Source organism: Thamnophis sirtalis, unplaced genomic scaffold (genome assembly GCF_051295495.1).
Source record: "Thamnophis sirtalis isolate CommonGarterSnake01/CBP01778 unplaced genomic scaffold, rThaSir2_p1.2 scaffold_3, whole genome shotgun sequence".
Taxonomy (NCBI): Eukaryota; Metazoa; Chordata; class Lepidosauria; order Squamata; family Natricidae; genus Thamnophis; species Thamnophis sirtalis.
In genome coordinates this window covers 37,383,522-37,404,869 of record NW_028261383.1, presented here as the reverse complement: position 1 = coordinate 37,404,869, position 21,348 = coordinate 37,383,522, and the positions used below count along the sequence as shown (strand labels likewise).

The 21,348-nt window shown below is 45.3% G+C and overlaps 1 protein-coding gene across 1 annotated transcript in view; it reads right to left on the bottom strand.

Moving 5' to 3' along the window:
* Positions 1-405: 405 nt before the first annotated feature.
* Positions 406-21,348, bottom strand: part of LOC106549253 (G protein-coupled receptor 22-like) — a 65,502-nt gene continuing 44,559 nt past the window's right edge. Inside the window, exon 2 of the mRNA XM_014066852.2 lies at positions 406-4,202. Coding sequence (XP_013922327.1) covers positions 2,837-4,132 — 1,296 coding nt within the window. The 5' untranslated portion in view covers positions 4,133-4,202 and the 3' untranslated portion in view covers positions 406-2,836. The remainder of the gene's footprint in view (positions 4,203-21,348) is intronic.

Sequence of the window (21,348 nt, the reverse complement as noted above, 5' to 3'; positions counted from 1 at the left end):
TGCATCACCTCCGAAAGATTCAAGGATTTATTTTTCTCTGGTGGAAAGGAATAAATGGGGTCATCCACCATGCTTGGCCCGCTTATACACAAAGGGAGCTTAGAGAGGATTTTCATCTATCAGTGGAATATAGCAGAAAAGTAGAGAGGTGAGAGGGCTTGATAATTGTTTCTGCTACTTTCTTCCTGTGCAACTCTCCCTGAGCAATTGTTAAAAATAATCCATGATTACCAAACTGATTATGTCCTATCAGGATAAATCAATATATTTCAACTTTATCCACAGTGGCAGCGACTAATTCACATGGCAGCATCTGGTTCTTTCTCCAGAAGTTCCCTTTGGTTTGGACAAATTCAAAGATTTAATTTAGCAACTACAGTCACGTTACAGCTACGCACGGAGAGAGAGAGAGAGAAAGAGAAAGAGAAAGAGAGAGAGAAGCATTGCATCATCTTCAAACTCTTGACAGCAGAAATACAGATGCACTGGAAGGGTAGGACATTATAAGTAGTTGTTTCCAAAATGTAATATTGCAATTTGCTTTATGTAGGGCTGCTTGTGAAGATAATTTGGAAATCTCTACCATGTGGTGATAAGAGCAACTGGCTATCGGTTCGTTACTAGGCTTAATGCTAGTTCACTGAATCGTGTGAGGTAGGGCCTTCTCAGCAAATCCAGTTAAAAGAATTCCTTCTACCTGGTTTCTGTTAGCCTCTCTATCAACCTGTACATAACCCCGGATGTAGTTTCTGTCATTCACAACCATTTCCGTTAGTAACAGTACACTTCCCTTAAGTATCACATAGAACAGTGTTTTTCAAACTTGGCAGCTTTAAGACGTGTGGACTTCAACTCCAGAATCACACAGTCAGCCATGCTTGAAAAACACTGACAGAGAATCTTCCAACTTTCCATTGTGTATGCCACATTGTGAAGCTTTGCCCTGAAAAGCGGCTTATAAACATTTTCAGTGAATAATTATTTCTGACATAATCTTTGTCAGATGCATATATCCAGTATGTCTAAAGGGAGACCTTTGTAAGGAGACGGACTTCTACTAGTGAATATGTATGCCCATGTGGAAGATTGCTATAGTCTACAGTGCTTTTCAGATATGGTAGAATGACTGCTCTGAATATTTCTACCTGAAGGGTGCCAAAGGAAAGGAAGACTCATCTAGAGAATATTAAGCTCAAACCAAAAGAACTGTCCTAAGCACCCATTGACCCATCATGACTGAAACCATCACTGGTTCTTAAAAGAGGTTCTCAGAGCTCTTCTGAAGGATGACCTTGAAAGAACAGAGTTGTCTGTTGGGTGACCTTATTATTATTACTTATTATTACTTACTACTGAAGCACTTTCGGTTACCTGTTCAGGGTACTCTTTTCTTCTCCTACTTCTACCCCAGTAGGCCATCTTCATGCAGATGAAGTAGCTGTGAGGGTACCTATCACTCGGGCTCCCTGGCAAGGCTGAGATTTTGAAAACAAAAAGCCTGCAAGTGCCATCTTAGGTATGTTTCCCCTAGGTCCTGGGTGAGATTTACTCCTTATGGCTGCAGCCTACATCTACTAAGTGTTTGAGGAAGCCCAGACAAAAATGGCAATGAAGGATGGGCCTCCTTTGGAAAAAAGCTACCCTTTTCCTCTGAGAAAATTCTCATGGTAATCCAGTTCTCTTCTTACTCAGCTAAAATCTAAATATTGCAAAATCATTGGAGCGGATCCAATTTTATGATTTTTTTTGAGACGGTCATTAAGCAAACACGACAGTCATTAAGCAAACCCATTATTCATTATGGGATGCTTTTTGCTGGAAACTTGGAAGTAAATGTGGGTTGTATCATGACAAAAAAAAAACCATCATAAATTGGGGTCACATGACTGTGAGGCCCTGCAAACAGCCATAAACGTGGACCAGTTGCTGACATCCAAAATGCAGACATGTGACCAGGGGAACTTGGAAACTGGGTCTCAGGCAGTGGTGGGATTCAAGTAATTTAACAACCGTTTCTCTGCCCTAATGATTTCTTCCAACAACCAGTTCCCCAAACTGCTCAGAAAGTTAACAACTGGTTCTCCCAAAGTGGCGCGAACTGGCTGAATCCCACCACTGGACCTAGGTACCTTTTGGGGGAATCTATTGTAATTGTAACCAGTTGCTAAATGACTGGTGGTAAGCTAAGGATTACCTGTAAGGCAAAGAACTCTAAAAAGTTATGCTATCCCAGCCTTTCCAAACCTGCCTTTCTAACACATTTTCTTGGCCTTCTCTAAGATGGAGAGCTTATTTTAGCCACCTTGGACTTACTCAGCATTGCAATGTCTTCTGGAGTGCTGACTCGTTTAGTGTTGACTTAAACTTAATGCCTTTCCCCAACACGTGTAAGCACTCATCTGCTTGTTACAACTCTTGGCATTAAGTAATTAAATAGTTGTCGTAATTCTAGTGGTCTTAGTGCAGCCAACAGGCCAATGTCAAGAGAAGGTTTAAGCCTTCGTATTTTACCTCAGATAGGTAGGAGGTTTTGCCATTGGCTAGGTGGAGGCTTTGTGAGGAGTCAGTATCACACCCTAGATGGAAATGGTTATTTCTACAAGGTGTTGATGGTTGCCTCTCTCTGCTCGCTGCAATACCGCTCACCTCTACTTTGCACTTCGGTCAGAGGGTTAGCACCAAGCTGTAGTTTCTGGTGATTTTAATAAGGGTCCTGTATCTGCCTCTCATTCTTCATTGATTTCAGTGTTTGGCACTCACCAGATTCGCTATGCAGTGGGTTGATACCACCCATCCCAGCTTTCTTGGCACCTAGTCTGAAATTTACCCCTACCCTTTACTCTTTTGTGGCCTCCGTCAGGCAGTGCTCAGCCCCATCGCTACCCCGTGGCCGCCCCTTGCAGCCTTTCCGTGGTGGCTCCACCCAGGAATTGTGGATGATTGTGCCACCAGGTGCGGGATCGACTTGCAGCGCTGACACCACTCGTTTCTTCAGCTTGCTGCGGAGTACGTTGCGCAGTTTCTGGCGGGTAAAGGCATAAAGGAGTGGGTGGAAGATGGTTGTACCATAGGCCATGGCCAGGAAGCAGATGCGCAGCTTGCCCAGCAAGGGGCTAGGCCCGAGGCACAGAATGAGCAGGTTGACAATGGACAGAGGTGCCCAGCACAACAGGAACGTTGAGATGATTAGCAGGGACATGCGGAAAACACGCCGCTGGCGCTCCCTCCGGTCACGGTGGCGCTTCACCGCCCGACGCAGTGCGATGATCACAGAGACAGAAGCCTGTACACCCATCGGGGGCGGAGCTGGGAGCGTGGGCATTGGCTGGGACAGCCTCTTGGTTTCTCCAGCACTGATCATGCTGCTGCTGCTACTCAGCTCTACTGCTTTCCGTCGCTTCCTCTTTTTTGTCTTGCGACGCTGGCTGCGCTTAAAGGTGCTGCCAATGCTGATATTGAGAGCTTGCAGGATCTTGGCGTAGGTCACCAGCATGACCGCCATGGCTGCAAAGAAAGTGGGGATCTGGATGGCAAGGTGGTAGGAGGTGCCGAGCTCAGCGTGGAACTCTTCTGGGCCAACACACAGCACAGTACGGTTTTGCCACACGCTGGCGTGTCCAAACTCGCCTTCAAGGAAGGGTATAAAAAATACAGTCAGGGATAGCACCCAGACTCCAGCCAGGAGTAGAATTGCACGGGCTGGAGTGAGCACACGCTGTGCGGGACGAACCGAAATGTCGTAACGGTCCAAGCTGATCACCAGGACGTTGGTGGCTGTTGCCACGCTGCTGAAGGTGATGCAGGCCTCGTGGAAGCAGCAGAAGAGGGTGGCAGCACGATCGGGCGGCACCAATATGACCACCATGGTGAGAGGTGCACACACCACGCAGATGAGCACATCTAGTACATGCAGGTTCATGGTCACCATGTTGCTGACTGAGTCAACCAGGCCAGCTTGCAGGCAGTAGAGAACCAATACTGTGAGGTTGCTGCTGACCCCAAGGACAATTTCCAGCATCAGGAAGCCTGTCAGGGACACCTGGAAGCCCAGTGGATAGGACAGGGACCAACTGTGGTCAGGGGTTACCCCGTCTGTTGTCTCCAGGATGGTGTCAAACATGGGACTCTCCATGGTTGAAACAGGCAGAAGCACGTGGGCATAGTCCTTGGACTGAACTGAGCGTTACAGACAGCAACCTTACCTATGAAGGGGGGAGAGAGAGAGAGAGGGAGGGAGGGAGGGAGGGAGGGAGGGAGGGGGAGAGAGAGAAACCATCAAGAACCGTAAACGTAGCAATATTTATTTTTTCAACAACGGACCTTGCACTAAACCCACAAACCTGCCTTGAAAATATAATCTCAAAGCATCACAAGGAGGCCACGTTCAGGCAAGATTTTATTCCTGGTTGTGGTATTGATTCATTTTCTGACTTCCTAGGATACATGAAGCCCCAAGATGGATTGGGTTTGCACGGTGTACTCAATAATGGAAGAAGAAACAAACACCCAATATTAAAACTAATGAAGCTTAGCCTGTTGTACACACGTGGTTGCTAAGGCCTAACAGCCTGCTTCAATTTCTCGTGTGAATCGAACCAATTAATCCTGCAGAAAGGTGAAATTTTTTTTAAAACAAAAATCTGAAACATTTCAGCACCATCATTTGAAAAGAAGATGCAATCTGTGCATGTATTTTTCACTGCACATGTATGCCTTTTCTGCAGAAAAACAGGACAGGATCAAGCATTTTTAAGTTTTTAAGTTTCTCTATCATTCGGGATAACTTGAGCTCTTTTTTCAAGGAAGAGGCTTTCCTCTTCCCGTTTTCCTTAGCAAGACTTCACCTACTAGTTTGCACTCACAACCAGCGAACTAATGTGTTGAAGCTGACTAGACTGTTTGCTAAGGACACCAGCCAGATGAACCCCAATGAATGCTGGCAGGCAGAGGCAGATTTTTTTTTTCTTATTTTCCTCCCCCAAAACTAAGGTGCGTCTTATACTACAGAGCATCTTATACTGTGAAAAATATGGTATATTCTTTTGGAATATTTTTTATAAACCTATTTGGGTAACCTTAATATTTATCCCTTCCTCCTAGGTCAGTATCTATTCAGTAATCTTGACTCACACAATCCTGTCATTGACGAGAGAGAGGGGGGAAGGAGGGAGATGAAGGGAGGGAGAGAGAGGGAGGGAGGAAGGGAGAGGGGGGAGGGAGGGAGAGAGAAGGGGGAGAGAGAGAGAACAGGGGGAGGAAGGGGAGGGAGAGTGGGAGGGAGGGAGAGAGTGGGAGGGAGAGAGAGGGGGGAGAAAGGGGGAGGGAGAGAGAGGGAGGGAGGGGGAGGGAGGGAGAGATGGAAGGGAGAGAGAGAAAAGCACTACTTATTCTTAAGTAATCCAAGTGGGTTGAAACCTTGAGAACCTTACTGAACTTAATTAACATTAACATTACTAATTTATTATTACTGAATCTTATTAAAGGTCAGCATGTCAGCTTGTACAAGTTTTATTTATTTATTCCAGCCCTGAGGCCAGATACAAACAAGATATTGAATAAAAGAAGTATTACATCTATGTATATCTGTTTAGGGGAGAAAAAGAATAAGTATCAAGGAGTCTAACAATAATTAAAACATAATTACTAAAATCAATCAAAATAAAATACTGTTATAAGAAACCCCCATCCTAAATAAGGGTACGGTGTATAATACAAATGGTGGCACAGAACTCGGCGACTTGAGAGGTTATTTTCAAGTATTTGTCTGAGACAAGGAGCATTACATAGAAATCACACTCCTTACTTGGACATTTGTTCAGGACACGACATAAAAAGAGTATGGGTAGCCAGACAGGTACTCCTCGACTTACAACCATTCATTTAGTAGCCAAGGTTACAATGGTACTGGAAAAAGTGACTTACAACTGTTCCTCGCACTTACGACAGTCAGAGCAAGCCTGTAGTCATGTGATCAAAATTCAGGCCCTCCACAACCAGCATCGACTTATAATAGTAGCAGCTTTCCGGGTGTCAAGTAATTGCCATTTGAGGCCTTCCCAGCCAGCTTCCGGCAAGCAAAGTCAATGGGGGAAGCCTGATTTGGTTAACAACCTCACGGTTCACTAAACAACTGCAGTGATTCATTTAACAACCATGGCAAAAAAAAAGGTGTTAAAATGAGGTGTGCCTTATTTAACAACCTCCTTGCTTAGCGATAGGAATTCTGGTCTGAACTGTAGTCACCTGTACTGTATTTGCGATATGGCCAGTGAATATAAACCATTTAGTGCAGGGGACTCCAATCTTGGCAACTTTAAGCCTGGCAGACTTCAACTCCCAGCTTTGCTGGCTGGGGAATTCTGGGAGTTGAAGTCTGCCAGGCTTAAAGTTGCCAAGGTTGGAGACCCCTGATTTAGTGTACTTGGCCCCTAGGCCCTGGCTGATTTCTCCACCTATACTAGCCACTCTGGATCAATTCAGCTTGCTGTGAATCTTTTCTTACAAGGGCAAGTTCAAAAATTTACCTGCCTGGGGACATCTCATAGGTTTTTTTATGTTCTTAGTAGCGAGTAATAACTGAGGAGGCAGAGGATTCAACTAACTGTTTATTAACACTCAACTGTAAACTAGTAGAACAGAACAGAGAACAAACCCCGCCTGACAGATATTTATACTTGGAGCTGTCAGGCGGAGGACCAATGGGAGGGCTGTTTTTTTACTGCTGGCCGGCAGGCGCGCCTGTACCAATCAGGGCTTCTTTCTGGTTCTTCGGCAGCTGCCGGTCAACTCTCCAAGGACACAACACCCCTTTCCCCCGGATTGCGCATGCGTAGTCCCAAAGGTATCCTGGGCGTCTGCGCATGCGCTGAGATTGCCTTTCAATGGGTGTGCCCGTTGCCGGAGGAAGAGTGCCGGATTGGTCGCGCGGTCAAATAGGCAAGGAGGACCGCACTGGAGGCCCTTCCTTGAACATGGCGCCAGCTCTTAAAGGTAAGGCAGCTGTCGAGATCGCAATGGGCGACGGTCGGTTAGTCTTGGTATTTTGTGGAGCTTCTGGCCGGCAGGCGGCGTCTGGAGAACCAACTAGGGCAGGCGCGGCTGGTCGGATAGGGGACCTCTCTGTCTCGCAACGGCGGAGTTGGGTTATATGGCGGTGCCAATGTCTCCCATCATCGAGTTGGACCCTGTAAGAACAGGGCCCCGTTATCTCTATAATGTGCCCGGGCAGCCATTTGGAGTCACCCAAAAAATTCTGCGTGAACACCCCCTCCCCCACCAGAAAGGATCTGGGGTGCTCTTGAAAACAGAAAGTGGAAGCGGCATAAGAGGGGTGAAGGCGATCCAATGTTGTGCGTAGTCTACGACCCATTAATAGCTCCACAGGGCTTTTGCCCGACACCGGGCATGGCGTGGAATGTTGAGCCCGAAGATAGGTTAAAATTTTGGTAGACCAGGGAAGAGGTCCCATGCCGCTGAGGGCTTCCTTAGCAGAACGAACAGCACGTTTGGCTAAGCCGTTTCCCAAAGGGTGGAACGGGACGACCGGAACATGGCGAATTCCGAGACTAGCCAAATAAGTTTGGAACTCTTCAGAGGTAAACTGCAGATCATTATCCAAGACCAGAACGTCCAGAAGGTCGTGTGTGGTGAACAGGGCGTCCAAAACTTGAATGGTGGCCCCTGAGGTTGTGCTTCGCATTGAGAAAAGCTCGACCCATTTTGACCAAGCGTCAATGACAATAAAGAAGGTTTGGCCGGCAATTGGACCCAAAAAGTCCATGTGGAGATGGCTCCACGGTGCCATGGGCATTTCCCTTTCCCTGTGCAGAATGGAGGGAGGTGCTGGCCGCACGCTTTGGCACTGTATGCAGTGCTGAACCCAGCTAGCAATGTCGTTATCCATGGAGAGCCACCAGACATAGCTGCAGCCGAGGCTTTTCATACGCACAATGCCTGGGTGCCCCTCATGGAGGTGGGTCAAGATAGAATGGCGGAGAGCGGAGGGAACAACTACACAGGAGCCCCAGAGGAAGCAACCTTGAAGGACTGACAGTTTGTCAAGGCGGTGGAAGTAAGGCAGGAATTGGACATCCCTGGGGTCAGATGTCCAAGCTCTGTGGACCGCGTCTAGAACTTTGGAGAGGACAGGGTCTTGTAGAGAGAACTGTGCAATGTCAGTGGCTGACATGGGAAGGCGTAGGTCGTCAATAAGACAAATAGAATTTGTTGGGGCGGGGTCAGAGACCATGATGGGCAGCGGGCAGCGGCTTAAAGCGTCCGCATGACCCATGTGTTTTCCTGGCTTATAAACTATAGTGTACGAGTAAGCAGCCAGGAACTCAGCCCATTGGGCCATCCGTGGAGAGATGATGGGGGGGGGGTAGGCCGATCCCCCGCAAGGATCCCCAGAAGGGGTTTATGATCAGCTAGGAGTGTGAAGGGCCGGCCATATAAATAGTGGTGGAACCATTTTACTCCCGCTACGGCGGCCAGTGCCTCCTTATCCAACTGGCTGTAGTTACGTTCAGGCTTAGATAAGGTGCGGGAGTAAAACGCTATAGGGGCGTCTGACCTGTCGGGGTATGAGTGACTTAAAACTGCCCCAACTCCAAAAGGAGAGGTGTCACAGGCCAATACTAGGGGTAGGTGTTCATTATATTGCGCCAAGATGGGAGCGGAAGTCAATAATTTTTTGACAGCCGCGAGCGCATGCGCCTCACAGCTTGTCCAGGTCCACTGTGTGGAGCTGTCCAACAACCTGTGGAGTGGCTCCGCCAGGAACGCCTTATGAGGGATAAAGGAGGAATAGAAATTTAGGAGGCCTAAAAAAGGCCTGCAACTCAGTCTTATTAGTGGGAGTTGGCGCGGAGAGTATGGCGTCGATCTTAGTTGGAGTTGGGTGAATGTCATACTGGTCGATCAAGTAGCCTAAAAATACCACCGTGGGAACCCCTAGTTGACATTTTGAGCATTTCAAATGGAGGCCGGACGCCCGTAAACACGTCAAGACAGCCCAAAGAATTTTGGCGAGTCCCGATCGGTCAGCTGCAGCGATCAGGACATCATCAAAATAAGGGATGACCCTGGGAATACCATGGAGCAATCGTTCCATGAATCCCTGGAAAATGCCTGGAGCTACACTAATACTGAATTGTAAGCGCCAGCATTTAAAAGCACCGCTGTAAGTGACGATAGTCTGCGCAGCCACAGTGTCATCATCAACGGGAAGTTGCTGGTATGCCTGGGTGAGATCTAACTTTGCAAAAATTTTGCCTTGGCCTAAAGAGTGTAAAACGTGTTGCACCATGGGCACAGGGTATGGATGTGCCTGCAACGCCCTATTCACGGTCGACTTATAGTCTGCGCAGATCCTAATGGATCTGTCGGACTTAAGTGGGGCCGCGATAGGGGTCTCCCACCGGGAATGGTCTACTGGTTCCAAAACCCCTTGGGCCAGCAGCTTTTTGAGCTCGGCGTCAACTTTTTCCTTCAATGCGAGTGGCAACCTCCTGGCTTTAAGGTGAATAGGTGCCACCTTAGGATCAAGATTTAAAGAAAGAGGGGTGCCAGTGTAACACCCTAAGGCTGGGTCAAATACGTCAGCAAATTCGGAGACTAAGGATTCAAAATCATTTGCCAATTGAGTTGAATGAATGCCTGAGATGGACAGACCTAGGGCCTTGAACCAGTTGAGCCCCAGTAAAGAGGCTAGGGGGTTCTTCACAATTATAAGAGGCAGGAGCCCCTTGAATTTGCCATACTGAATTAGAAAACGGCCACATCCTACAAGTGGACTGGGGTTTCCCTGATAGTCCCTCAAACGACAGGTGGAGGGTGCCAGCTGGTGCCGGTGGAGATGCCGCAGAAGGGAGTGCATGATATCCCATGACATGATGGACCTTGCTGAACCCATGTCCAGTTCCATTGAGCAGGGCTGGCCTTCAACCAAGATCAGGAGGTGTAGCTTACCACGACCTCCCATAGAAGTTGAGGCAGAGTCAATGACCCACTCGGGGCTGGCGTCATCAGCATCCCCAATGGTGAAGCAATTTTGATGCCTGGCAGAGGCTGGTGCAGCGGGGCGTCGGACTGACGTGGCTAGGTCAGGTCCCCGAGGATCAGGAAACCCAGAACTGCAGACGGCCGCTATGTGGCCTTACTTCGGAACGGAACCTGCAGGTGGAACGTAAGTGCCTTCCCCCGCAGCTGAGGCAGCTTCTTCCGTCTTTGTGAGAGAGTAAGTTAAGGCGGTCTATGGTCAGGTCTAACTCAGATTTGTAGTCATCAGAGTCTTGTTTATGGTGAACAGATGAGGCAGGAAATGGCGCAGCAGGTGTCTGAGGAAACCTGCGGAGGTCGGGGATGGACTGCTCGGCCATTTCGGAGACACGAGCTTCGTCCACAGCAATCTTTAAACTCAGTTCTGACCGGGAGAGAATCCGCTGGTGGAGATTTATGTCCTTGAGACCATAAATGAATTGTTCAAGCAGCGCCTCATGCAAATCAGCGAACTCGCAATGGATGGCAGCGGCTCTGAGAGCTGCTATGTAGTGGCTGATGGACTCCCCCTCAGCCTGAATACATCGACGAAAAAATTGTTGGTGAACGAAACGGGAAGGTGTACGCTCGTAATGGGTTTTTAGCCTTGTGAAAAGCAGATCCCAGGGCATAATGTGGACAGGCGTAGGCAAGGATAGCACCTGAGCTGTGGCAAACATCTCGGGGCCACAGTAATTTAGGAAAAAACCCCGTTTCCTGACAAGGGAGAGCTCAGTGAGGTCGTGAGCCTGAAGAAAACATTCAAAGCGATCACGGAACGTGTCCCAGGATTCTGCCTCAGGGTGAAAAGTGGTGAAAATCGTGGTGGTAACCATAGCCGGCACTTGATTCGGGTCCGTTTCACACGCCCTCGTCACCAGTTTTATGTTCTTAGTAGCGAGTAATAAGTGAGAAGGCAGAGGATTCAACTAACTGTTTATTAACACTCAACTGCAAACTAGTAGAACAGAACAGAGAACAAACCCCGCCTGACAGCTATTTATTCTTGGAGCTGTCAGGCGGAGGACCAATGGGAGGGTTGGTTTTTTCCCGCCGGCCGGCCGGCGCACCTGAACCAATTAGGGCTTCTTCCTGGTTCTTCGGCAGTTGCCAGTCGACTCTCCAAGGACACAACAGATTTGGTATTGAATGCACCTCACATGTGCACGGAGGGGAAACCTTTTAGCACCACAATAAGGTCCTCTTAAACGGAGATCAGGGATAGCGGATCAGACAAGACGCCTCCAAGATTCCTTCACCCTCCTTTTCCCCTTGGTTTTCAAATGCACTGCCTGTACATATTCAGCAATTATGTCTTCAGTGACCATGAAAGCCCAGATTTGTAGGAATTGAAATTCTACACACACCTCAATAAACTCTGAAATGACACTTGAAGGAAGAAGTGAGAGACAGAAAAACACGTAGCCTGCAGCCTGAAGTAAGAGAATGTGTGGATTTAGAAAGCGCTTGGCTACAAGTGCTTTCTAAAATAAAATCTGCCCATTGTGTGGAATGTGTGTCCCTGTGTCTGTGTGTGAGAGAGAGAAAGGGGGGGAATTATTTCATAAGAGAGGAGCAATGATAATTCAATGTGGGCAGAAAAATCTATCCTGGCCCCATAAATCAGGAAGTGCAGAGAAAACTCAATTAACCAGCAGTCTCACCACCAAGGGGATTTATTTTAACCCCCATTCCTTGATCTTTCTACAGCACAGGCACACAAGACTTCATGGATTTTTAAACTATTTTTTCAATCACCAAGGTATGCAAAAGAGAGAGAACGTGATAATATGAATGAAAGAGATTATGCTTGCATTTCACCCCATTTTATGATTTCCCGAGGAAAGTTTTTTTTTTTTACTAAAATAGATGCATATTTATTATTATTATGTGATTAATCTTTGGTGAGATTCACAGCCTTTGGGGCTGGTTGGTAGCTCGACAGCTTGAGTCCTAACCAAGGACCTAGGAAATGTTAAGGTAACGTCGGAGGATATAAGCTGTTCCAGGTAGGGTGGTTTTTTTGTAGAATCAGAATGTTCAAGTCTGATAAATTTAAAATTTCCAAATAGCAAGGTAGCCCTTTAGGTACTGCTCCAAGGGCTCCAATTACAATCGGGACAACACACGATTTCTTTTTCCACAGTCGCTCAACTTCAATTTGCAAGTCCCAGTACTTTGTGATTTTTTTTCTTGCTGTTTATCTTCAATTTGTGCATCTCCAGGTATTGCAATGTCAATGAACCATACTTTTTTCTTTTCAACTATTGTTATGTCAGGTGTGTTGTGGGCCAAGTGCCTGTCAGTCCGAATTCTGAAGTCCCACAAGATCTTGACTTTCTCATTCTCTAAAACCTTCTGAACCTGATGTTCCCAGTGGTTTTTGCTGTACTCAAATCCAAACGTTTGGCACAATTATTATTATTGCTATTATTATTGTTGTTGCTGCTGTTGCTGCTGCTGCTGCTGTTGTTATTATAGAAACTCCAGAAGCTACAATTATGGTAACATAATGAGTAACGGGGTTTGAAAGAACTAGATGGGAACATAGGAGATGTGGGCATTTTACAGCCCCCTTTGGCTGTCCCAGTCCAGCCTACATGAGATCAATCGGAAATTACAAATCATATATACATAACTGTATGCCATGCTTTTATTTTGAAGGTGGCTGGTATTTTTTTAAAAAAGTACGTATGCGCCTATGATCATGCTTGTGCACCTTCATAGCCCTATTGGTTCGGTCCTCCACAACAGTCCCAGTTTCTCATGTGGCCTATTGGGCAAATTAATTAAAATAATTAATTAAAATAATTAACTCAACTCTGGAATACAGAGTTGAAAGGATGGACCTTTGGCTGGGGTAGAGGTGGGGAAGAAGTAGGATGACAGTGCAGGTATGGGAAAAATTCAGCACACAGAGAGATCCATTTGCCACTTTCTGCTAAAAAATCTCCTTCTCCTGAGCGAGCACAAAGAAGCTGCCATTGTAATTTAAATACACAATTTTTTTTGGCTCCCTGAAAAAGGAGAGGAAGGGAAAAAAAAGCGGGGGGAACTGTTGATGCAATCTGCCATCTACTAAAAAAAAACACTTCAGCATGAAACATTCATACAGATCCTGAATCACAGCTTCTGCCAACATATTGTGTGACTATTGATTAGCGTTACTCCAGAAGGGGAAAGAAAAGAAAGAACCACAACACAAGGGAAAAATTAGCACAAACTGGGGGAGATGCCAAATGACACCAATTCCTAGCTATTTTTTAAATGAACGTGAGCCAAATCATTCAAATCAACATTGTAAACGAACTAATGGAGAACCATTAAGGCTAAACACTTCCAATGGAAGAATGAAAACAACAGATGAATCTGTCTTAGAAACCAGACCCAAATAGTTATCGAGGCCATTCTCTGGTAGAAATAAACATAGGTAAAGGTAAAAGTTCTCCTCGCACATATGTGCTAGTCATTCCTGACTCTAGGGTGCGGTGCTCATCTCCATTTCAAAGTCGAAGAGTCAGCGCTGTCTGAAGACGTCTCCGTGGTCATGTGGCCGGCATGACTAAATGCCGGAGGCGCACAGAATGCTGTTACCTTCTCACCAAAGGTGGTTCCTATTTTTCTACTTGCATTTTTACATGCTTTTGAACTGCTAGGTCGGCAAAAGCTGCGACAAGTAACAGGAGCTCACTCCATTACGCGGTGCTAGGGATTCGAACTGCCTAACTGCTGACTTTTCTGATCGACAAGCTCAGAGTCTTAGCCACTGAGCCAACCTAGGAACCGGTAGTTGTTGTAGAAGAAGATGGCCCATCCTGTTTAGTTTTTTCTATACTAGGGACTGGTTGGAATGACAATGTAGGTAGTCCCTGATTTACAACTATTCATTTAATGACCATTCAAAGTTACAATGGCACTGAAAAAAGGGACTTAGGATCATTTTCACATGGCTGTTGCAGCATTCCCATGGTCATGTGATCAAAATTCAGATGATTGGCCACTGGCATGTATTTATGATGGTTGCAATGTCATATGATCACCTTTTGAGACAAGCAAAATCAATGAGGAAGCCACATTCACTCAACAACCATGTTACTAACAACTGCAGTGATTCATTTAACAACTGTGGCAAGAAAGGGTCAGAAAATAGAACAAAACTCCCTTTACGACTGTTTTGCTTAGTATTTGGGGCTCAATTCTGGTAGTTAGTGAGGAATACCTGTAAGCAATTTTGGAATTTAGAGAATATTATGGTCTTTCTTACCAGAATGGAAAATGGTTGCTTCCCACAACCTTCTCTAGTCTTCCACCATGCTCTCTAACAGCTTCCCTTACCTTCGTCCTCTTTTTCTGGTTAACTGGGCATATTCCATAGGAGTCCTGGTGGCACAGTGGTTAGAGTGCAGTATTGCAGGCAAACTCTTTCCACAGCCAGGAATTCGATCCTGACTGGCTCAAGTTCGACTCAGCCTTCCATCCTTCTGAGATTGCAAAATGGAGACCCAGATTTTTTGGGGCAATATGCTGACTCTGTAAACCACTCAGAGTGGGTTGTAAAGCACTATGGGGAGATATATAAATCTAAACGCTATTGCTATTCCCAAATTAATGTAGTCTATCTAAGAATGCCTATTTATATCTATGAATGCCTTGGGCTGCTTCTGGAGAACCCAGAAGCTTTCTCAGAAATAAAGATTATGCTTGAATGTACCCTGTTCCCTCGAAAATAAGATCTCCCCAGATAATAAGCCCAATCGGGCTTTTGAGGGCATGCGCTAAAATAAGCCCTCCCTGAAAATATTGCAACATAGCAGCAGTCGTGAGGCGACCACGCTCGCTGTCTCCTACACCTCAAAAATAATAAGACTTCCCCGAAAATAAGACCAAGTGGTTATTTTGGGGGTCAAAAGAAAATAAGACCCTGTCTTATTTTCGGGAAAACACGGTAGTGCTTTTTGTTACATGCTACTTTCCCATTTTTAAAAATGTATAAAAGAAAATTAGATGAAACTTGGACAAGGAACAGATGGGGTCCCATGGATGTCATGTTAGAAACCTGGATTCTACACTGACCCAACTTTAGAGCCTTTCAAATTTGAGTTCTTCGTAATATTACAGATATTCCTCAACTTACAACAGTTCATTTAATGACCATTCAAAGTTACAATGGCATTGAAAAAATAACTTATGACCGTTTTTCACACGTACGATCGTTGCAGCATCCCCACAGTCATGATGAAAATTCGGATGTTTGGCAACTGGCATGTACTTATGACGGTTGCAGTGTCCCAGGGTCACATGATACCTTTTGGGATCTTCTGACAGGCAAGGTCAACGGGGAAGCCAGATTCACTTAACAAATGTGGCAAGAAAAGTCATAAAATGAGGCAAAATTCACTTAATGTCTCACTTAGCAACAGAAGGTTTCGGCTCAATTGCGGTCGTAAGTCAAGGATTAGGTACTTGGAGAAGACAAAGTGAACCTGGGTCCTTGACGATGACAAGGATGCACTTCACTACTGGGATACTCACACGACCAGGCAGCTTTCACAATAAAAGCAAGTTGAGAAAGGCTGAAGTAATAATAAAGTAGACTGCTAAAGACACTTTCCCATAGCTCTTGTGCTGATAGCAATAGCAATAGCACTCTTAGACTTATATACCGCTTCATAGTGCTTTTACAGCCCTCTCTAAGCGGTTTACAGAGTCAGCCTATTGCCCCCAACAATCTGGGTCCTCATTTTACCCACCTCGGAAGGAAGAAAGGCTGAGTCAACCTTGAGCCTGGTGAGATTTGAACTGCCAAATTGGAGGCAACCGGCAGTCAGCAGAAGTAGCCTGCAGTACTGCCTTCTGACCCCTGTGCCACTGCAACTCTTACCGATGATTTCAGTATGGTAATAATAATGTTTGCATCTCAAAAAACCTAGCTCAAGGAACTCCAGACATAGAGTTCGGCTCAATTATTAGAGGAGAGATGAAAGGTGGTAAAAAAATTGAGAATCTGCCAATCAGGCAGGGAGGAAAAGTCAAGTAGGGAACTAGCCTTAAGCCTTTTCCCAGCCGCAAGAGGCAATCCAAGGAACCCGATTTCCTCCCCTCCCCCCTCCAAAAAAGTTCCATGGAACATGATTTGAGTGTTCCCAAGGGAAGACAAGCAGGTTGGGGAAATTCTTGCAATATAAGTAAAACGCAATAAAGCTGCCGACAGGACTTTTCATCAGTGGGTCTAGTTGCTTGCACCCGACAAGAAGTTTAACATTGACAGAATCCGTGGCACGACAAAACCACGAAGCCCTTATCCGTGGAGACATAAGCGCGTCGCTAAAGCCGCGACGTCATCATCGCGCGTCATCACCGCCGCAACAACAGTGCAGCAACAGAAGGGTGCTTTAAGACGGCGCCGCGGCAGAAAGCCGATTTTCATTAAGGTAAGGGTTAGGATTAGGTTTAGGGGTTTGTTTTAGGTTTAGGATTAGGGTTAGGGTTAGGTTTAGGGTTAGGTTTAGGGTACTGAGTGCTTGGGAATGCGCGGATTTGCCCTCCGCGATTATGTCATTGCGGTAGGGTCGCGTTTTTCCTTAGCGCTTTGAATGGCGCGAATTAGTCTTCGCGCTTATGTCTCCGCGGATAAGGGCTTCACGGATTTGTGGTGGAACCGACAGAATCTGTCAGGGTTCCAAGTAATATACCCATAGCAAACAGAATTCTGAGGCAGGTAAATTCCTTAAAGAATAGTTTTATTGGATATATCATATCGGCACGGACTGCTGAAAACATTCTTAATGGTTCCCGCGGTTTTCACCTAATTAAAAGTAAAAGTTTTCCCCCCTTTTCCCAAACAATCAATCACATGGTCCAATCAAAATGCTGCCCGGTTGCTTGGTAACTTCACTCCTCCTGTCTCCTGTTACCTGTGGGAATGTCCTTGGTTCCCAGAGGAAACTATTTTGACTTGGCTACAAGCTTGCCTAGCGATCTCTATTCCCCTCTCCCTCACCCTCATCTCCATTGTGGCAATGCTGAAGCCTCAAAGGTGGCCTCAGTCAGGCCAGCTTCAGAGTAACTGAACCCACTCAACCTTCTCCTTGTCATATGCTCAGCGATTGCTCTTATCCTCTTTATTTCTGACCACCGTCCTTGCATTTTTGTCCTTGATTATCTGTTCTGGGCTGTTTCTGAGTGTGGTGAAGTGATTAGAGTGCTCCCTTGATAGCGGAAAGAGGGAGAAATACTGTAGCTTACCTACAGAGCTCACCAGGTGACCTTAGACCGCACATTTTCTGTCTAAAGTATTTCATGGGCTTAAAGTGAAGGTAATGAAGAGAGACAATTATGATGCATGCCATCCTTAATTCCTTGGCTAAAGAATGGGTTAAAAGGAGAACGAGCCCCTTTCTATCATCTGCTCTTCATTCTCTGGGTGATTGCCACCGTCTAGTTCCAACTTCAGCCCCACTCCAGACTGTCATTTGGGAAAGGAGGGAAACAAGAGAGGGGGATAAAAATAAATGTGAATTAGGTTGCTAAGCAACTGCAGGAACACTTCCTAGCCACTCCAGTTGGCCTGCCCTCCTCCTCCAATAGTTCCTTGATGCTCACATTCAGGAATGGCTGAGAAGACCATTCACAGAGCAGACTAGATTTACAAGGAAAATTGGGGTTGCCTAACTTTAGGATCAACAGCATTCTGATCCTGTGCCAGATTGGGTCGATTGTGCTGAGTAAGGTTGTTCAAGCAAAATATCCAAATAGTTACGGGTAGAAAGCAAGGCCAGGGGGTCAGAAGTCCATCAGTAGACCTCCAAAAAGCCAGTTATTTTCTGACCCACTCTAAAAGCCTCCATTATCATAGTTGATTCTTCTGGCCCTAAAAAAAAGTAGCATTGACTGCACTATGGCTCTTCGCATGTCTGATTCCGACACACACAATGTGTCTTTCTTGAACTATCGCTGCCCTCTTGGGATCAGACCCTCTTGGGCTCACACCTTTTCTTTTGGGCCAAGTGGACAGCTTTTGCAGCTTTTCCGTTTAAGTTTACCCTACATTTTTTCTGGATCTACCAGATAAGATCACCAAAGTTAAACTACCATATTTTTCACAGTATAAGACGCACCTTCCCCCCCTAAAAGAGCATGGAAATATTGGTGCGTCTTATACACCGAATGCAGCCATTTTTGGCCTCCTGAAGCCCCGCCCCTGCATCCTGTTTTTGTGAAAAATGTGCTGTTTTTCGCAAAAACTGAGGCGTTTTTGCCTTCCCCCAGCCCCCAGAAGCACTCTGCAGCCTTTAGTAGGGCTGGGGAAAGGCAAAAGTCCCCCCATTTTTGTGAAGAATGGCCTGTTATCTGCCCGTTTTTCACAAAAATGAGCGTGTTTTTGCCTTCCTCCAGCCCTGCTGAAGCCTGCAGAGTGCTCCTGGGGCTCAGAAAGGACAAAAACTTTTTTTTCTTACTTACCTCTTTGAAAACTTGGTGTGTCTTATACATCGGTGCGTCTATAGTCCAAAAAATACAGTAACTTAACTATGCTAAGTGTCAAGTGAATTTATCCTGCATGTTTTTAAGCCGAATAAGCAATGGGTAGCATTGAACTTGGAACAGACGAACAGGAAAGTCTATACTTTTTCTTACTATTTTCTTGATAAAATTCCCTTTCATATAGCTGCACCGGGAGGACAGGAACCATTGCTGAAGGAATTAATGAGTTTCCTTCCAGTAGAAACAATAGCAATTAAAAAAAACTGGCAGAGTTGATCTCCCTCTCTTTGCTCTTCTCTGTCTCAATCTTGTCACAGCAGCTATTTTTAAAAATGCAAACTGTTCCTTACCTGCATAAAAAGTGCTCCTGCTTTGCACTCCAGCTAACATTGCTGAGAGCAGTTTGGTGGTGCAGGAAATGTGTGCCAGCTTGAGCAAGTCAAAAAAAGGTATAGTATGTACTCCAAACGTGGTACACCATAATCTGCCCAGTTTTCCAAGCATAGCTCAAAGCAATGGCCACAAGCTATGAAACATTAAATTATTTAAAAATAAGAGTCCAACTAGAAGAATCCAAGGACCATCCTATATAATTTTTATTGCTCTGCCTTTTTGACGATGCAGATAGGTTTCTGCATTGTCTGCCTGTTTGTCCGTCTCTACCTACCTACCTACCTACCTACCTACCTACCTACCTACCTATCTACCTACCTATTCTTCAAGTTTAGATACTGCTCATTTTACTCAAAGAGCGACTCGTTAATGCACTTTTCGATAAAACATTTCTGCCAAAGTGAGAAAGAATCTTGTTGGAGAAAATATTTGATTTTTCCTGGGCATACATGCTAGGCAGGGGTGTGATTGAAATAATTTAACAACTGGTTCTCTGTCCTAATGACCAGCTGGGTAGGCGTGGCTCGGGGGGTGTCATGTGACTGGTAGGCGTGGCCAACTCAAAGTCCCTCACGTCGATGGGCACTTCGCCTTAGGTGTTATAATAAGGGTTAACCAGAGAGGCAGTTTCTGTAAGCAGGGCAATAGGCTAGAAACAACACCAGAATGTTTCCTTCCTGCCTTCCTTACAGGATTAGCCCTGTAAAGTGGGAAAAAACAAAATGAGATTTCTTCCAAGAACTGGTTCTCTGAACTGCTTAGAAAATTAACAACTGGTTCTCCCGAATAAGTGTGAACTGGCTAAATCCCACCACTGATGCTAGGTCTCTATATACATGGAGCTATCTGAGTAGGGTTTGGAAAGGAACATGAAAATACATTTTTTCCCATCTGCAGTCTGAATCAGTCCATTTTACTGAAAAGTGAATCATGTGATTCTTCCACCAAGGTAAGTGGGCTGTGAAATCTTCTAAAATCCATCAGGACAAATTGCAGAAGATGTCACAACTAGTTTAGATATTATTTTGCTCTAGTGTAATAGCTTTTTCTATTTTTGTCTTTCCCATTTCCGGAATAAATGTGTTGCAATTCAAACCCTCATGCCTTCTGATAATATTATATTTCAAGACATTTGACAGGCTATAAACGTGTTCGGCAATATTATGTGAAGATTTGGTGCCCTATGACCCAATACAAAGATGTATATTTTGCCTTTTCTTTTATTATTAACAATATGTTTAACAGAGTGAATATGGTATGCCGGGAAACCTTTTCTCTGGAAAGCTTAAGCAAAATTTTGAACGTACAACAATTTACCACAATTATCCCTAAAGAGAAATCTGTATTTCTCATTTTATGGATGTGTGATTGCAGCAAAGGAAATCCTTGTTCCCACATGATTCTTCCAGAATATCCTGGAGAACCCTTAGATATCTTTATTTATGTTATTATGCCTTCTACTTTTTGCTCTACAAACAATTTCAAAAGCATTTATTTAAAATTCAACTACCAGTAGGAATAAACCAACACACTAAGAAAGGCATGATGCTGAAATGATTTTTTTTAAAAAATAGTGGAATAATAAGCTGAAGAAGCAGCTTAATAGCTCATTAAATATTGGCCGGCCTTAAATGGAGTGAATCTATAAATTGCCTTTGCCAGGACCCCAGTACTAAAAGGGAATGGGGGGGGGGAATTATATTACTCCTTTTTATAAGAATGGGGGAGGCCCACAATCTCAGCCCCCCACAACAGATGAGGCCTTTTCTTCCATTGGTTCTCTACCTGCAGACAAATCTGGACCTCAGAGAGAATTAATAGTTTGTTTCCCAGAATTGTGGATGTTCCATTGCTGAAAGTTTTCAAGAAAAGATTGGACAACCATTTCTCCAGGATTTAATAAGATCTCTTGCCTGAGGGAGGAGATTGGACTAGAAAACCTCCAAGATCCCTTCCAGCTCTATGATTCTATAAATTAAGTTATATAGGTAGGATGAAAACAGAATCACTCGTACACATTAAAAATCTGAATCACTCTGCAATATCCAAGATGCTCTCCAGACCAGCGGTCACCAACTGGTGCTCTGTGAGAAAATTTTGGTGGTCTGCAGAAAAATCTTTGCATTTTTGCATTTTTTTATATTATACTAAATCAGGGATCCTCAAATTATGGCCTCTGGGCTGGATACAGCCCGCCAAAGCAATTACTCCCGCTCGCTGATGGGATGGGGTCCTTCAGGCACTTAGCTTGGCTGCTTGTTTAGTAGCTTCAGCTCTTCCCTCCCTGGGAGTCCAGGCGCTTCAGTGAGGGTGTGCGAAACTTCAGCCGGGCTCCTCAAAAGACAGAGTTTGCAGGGGCCGATCTAGCACCTGGGCTGGCTACAAGACAAACATTCACTTTTGGCTGTATTTGAGATTCCTAGCTGCAATGGACAG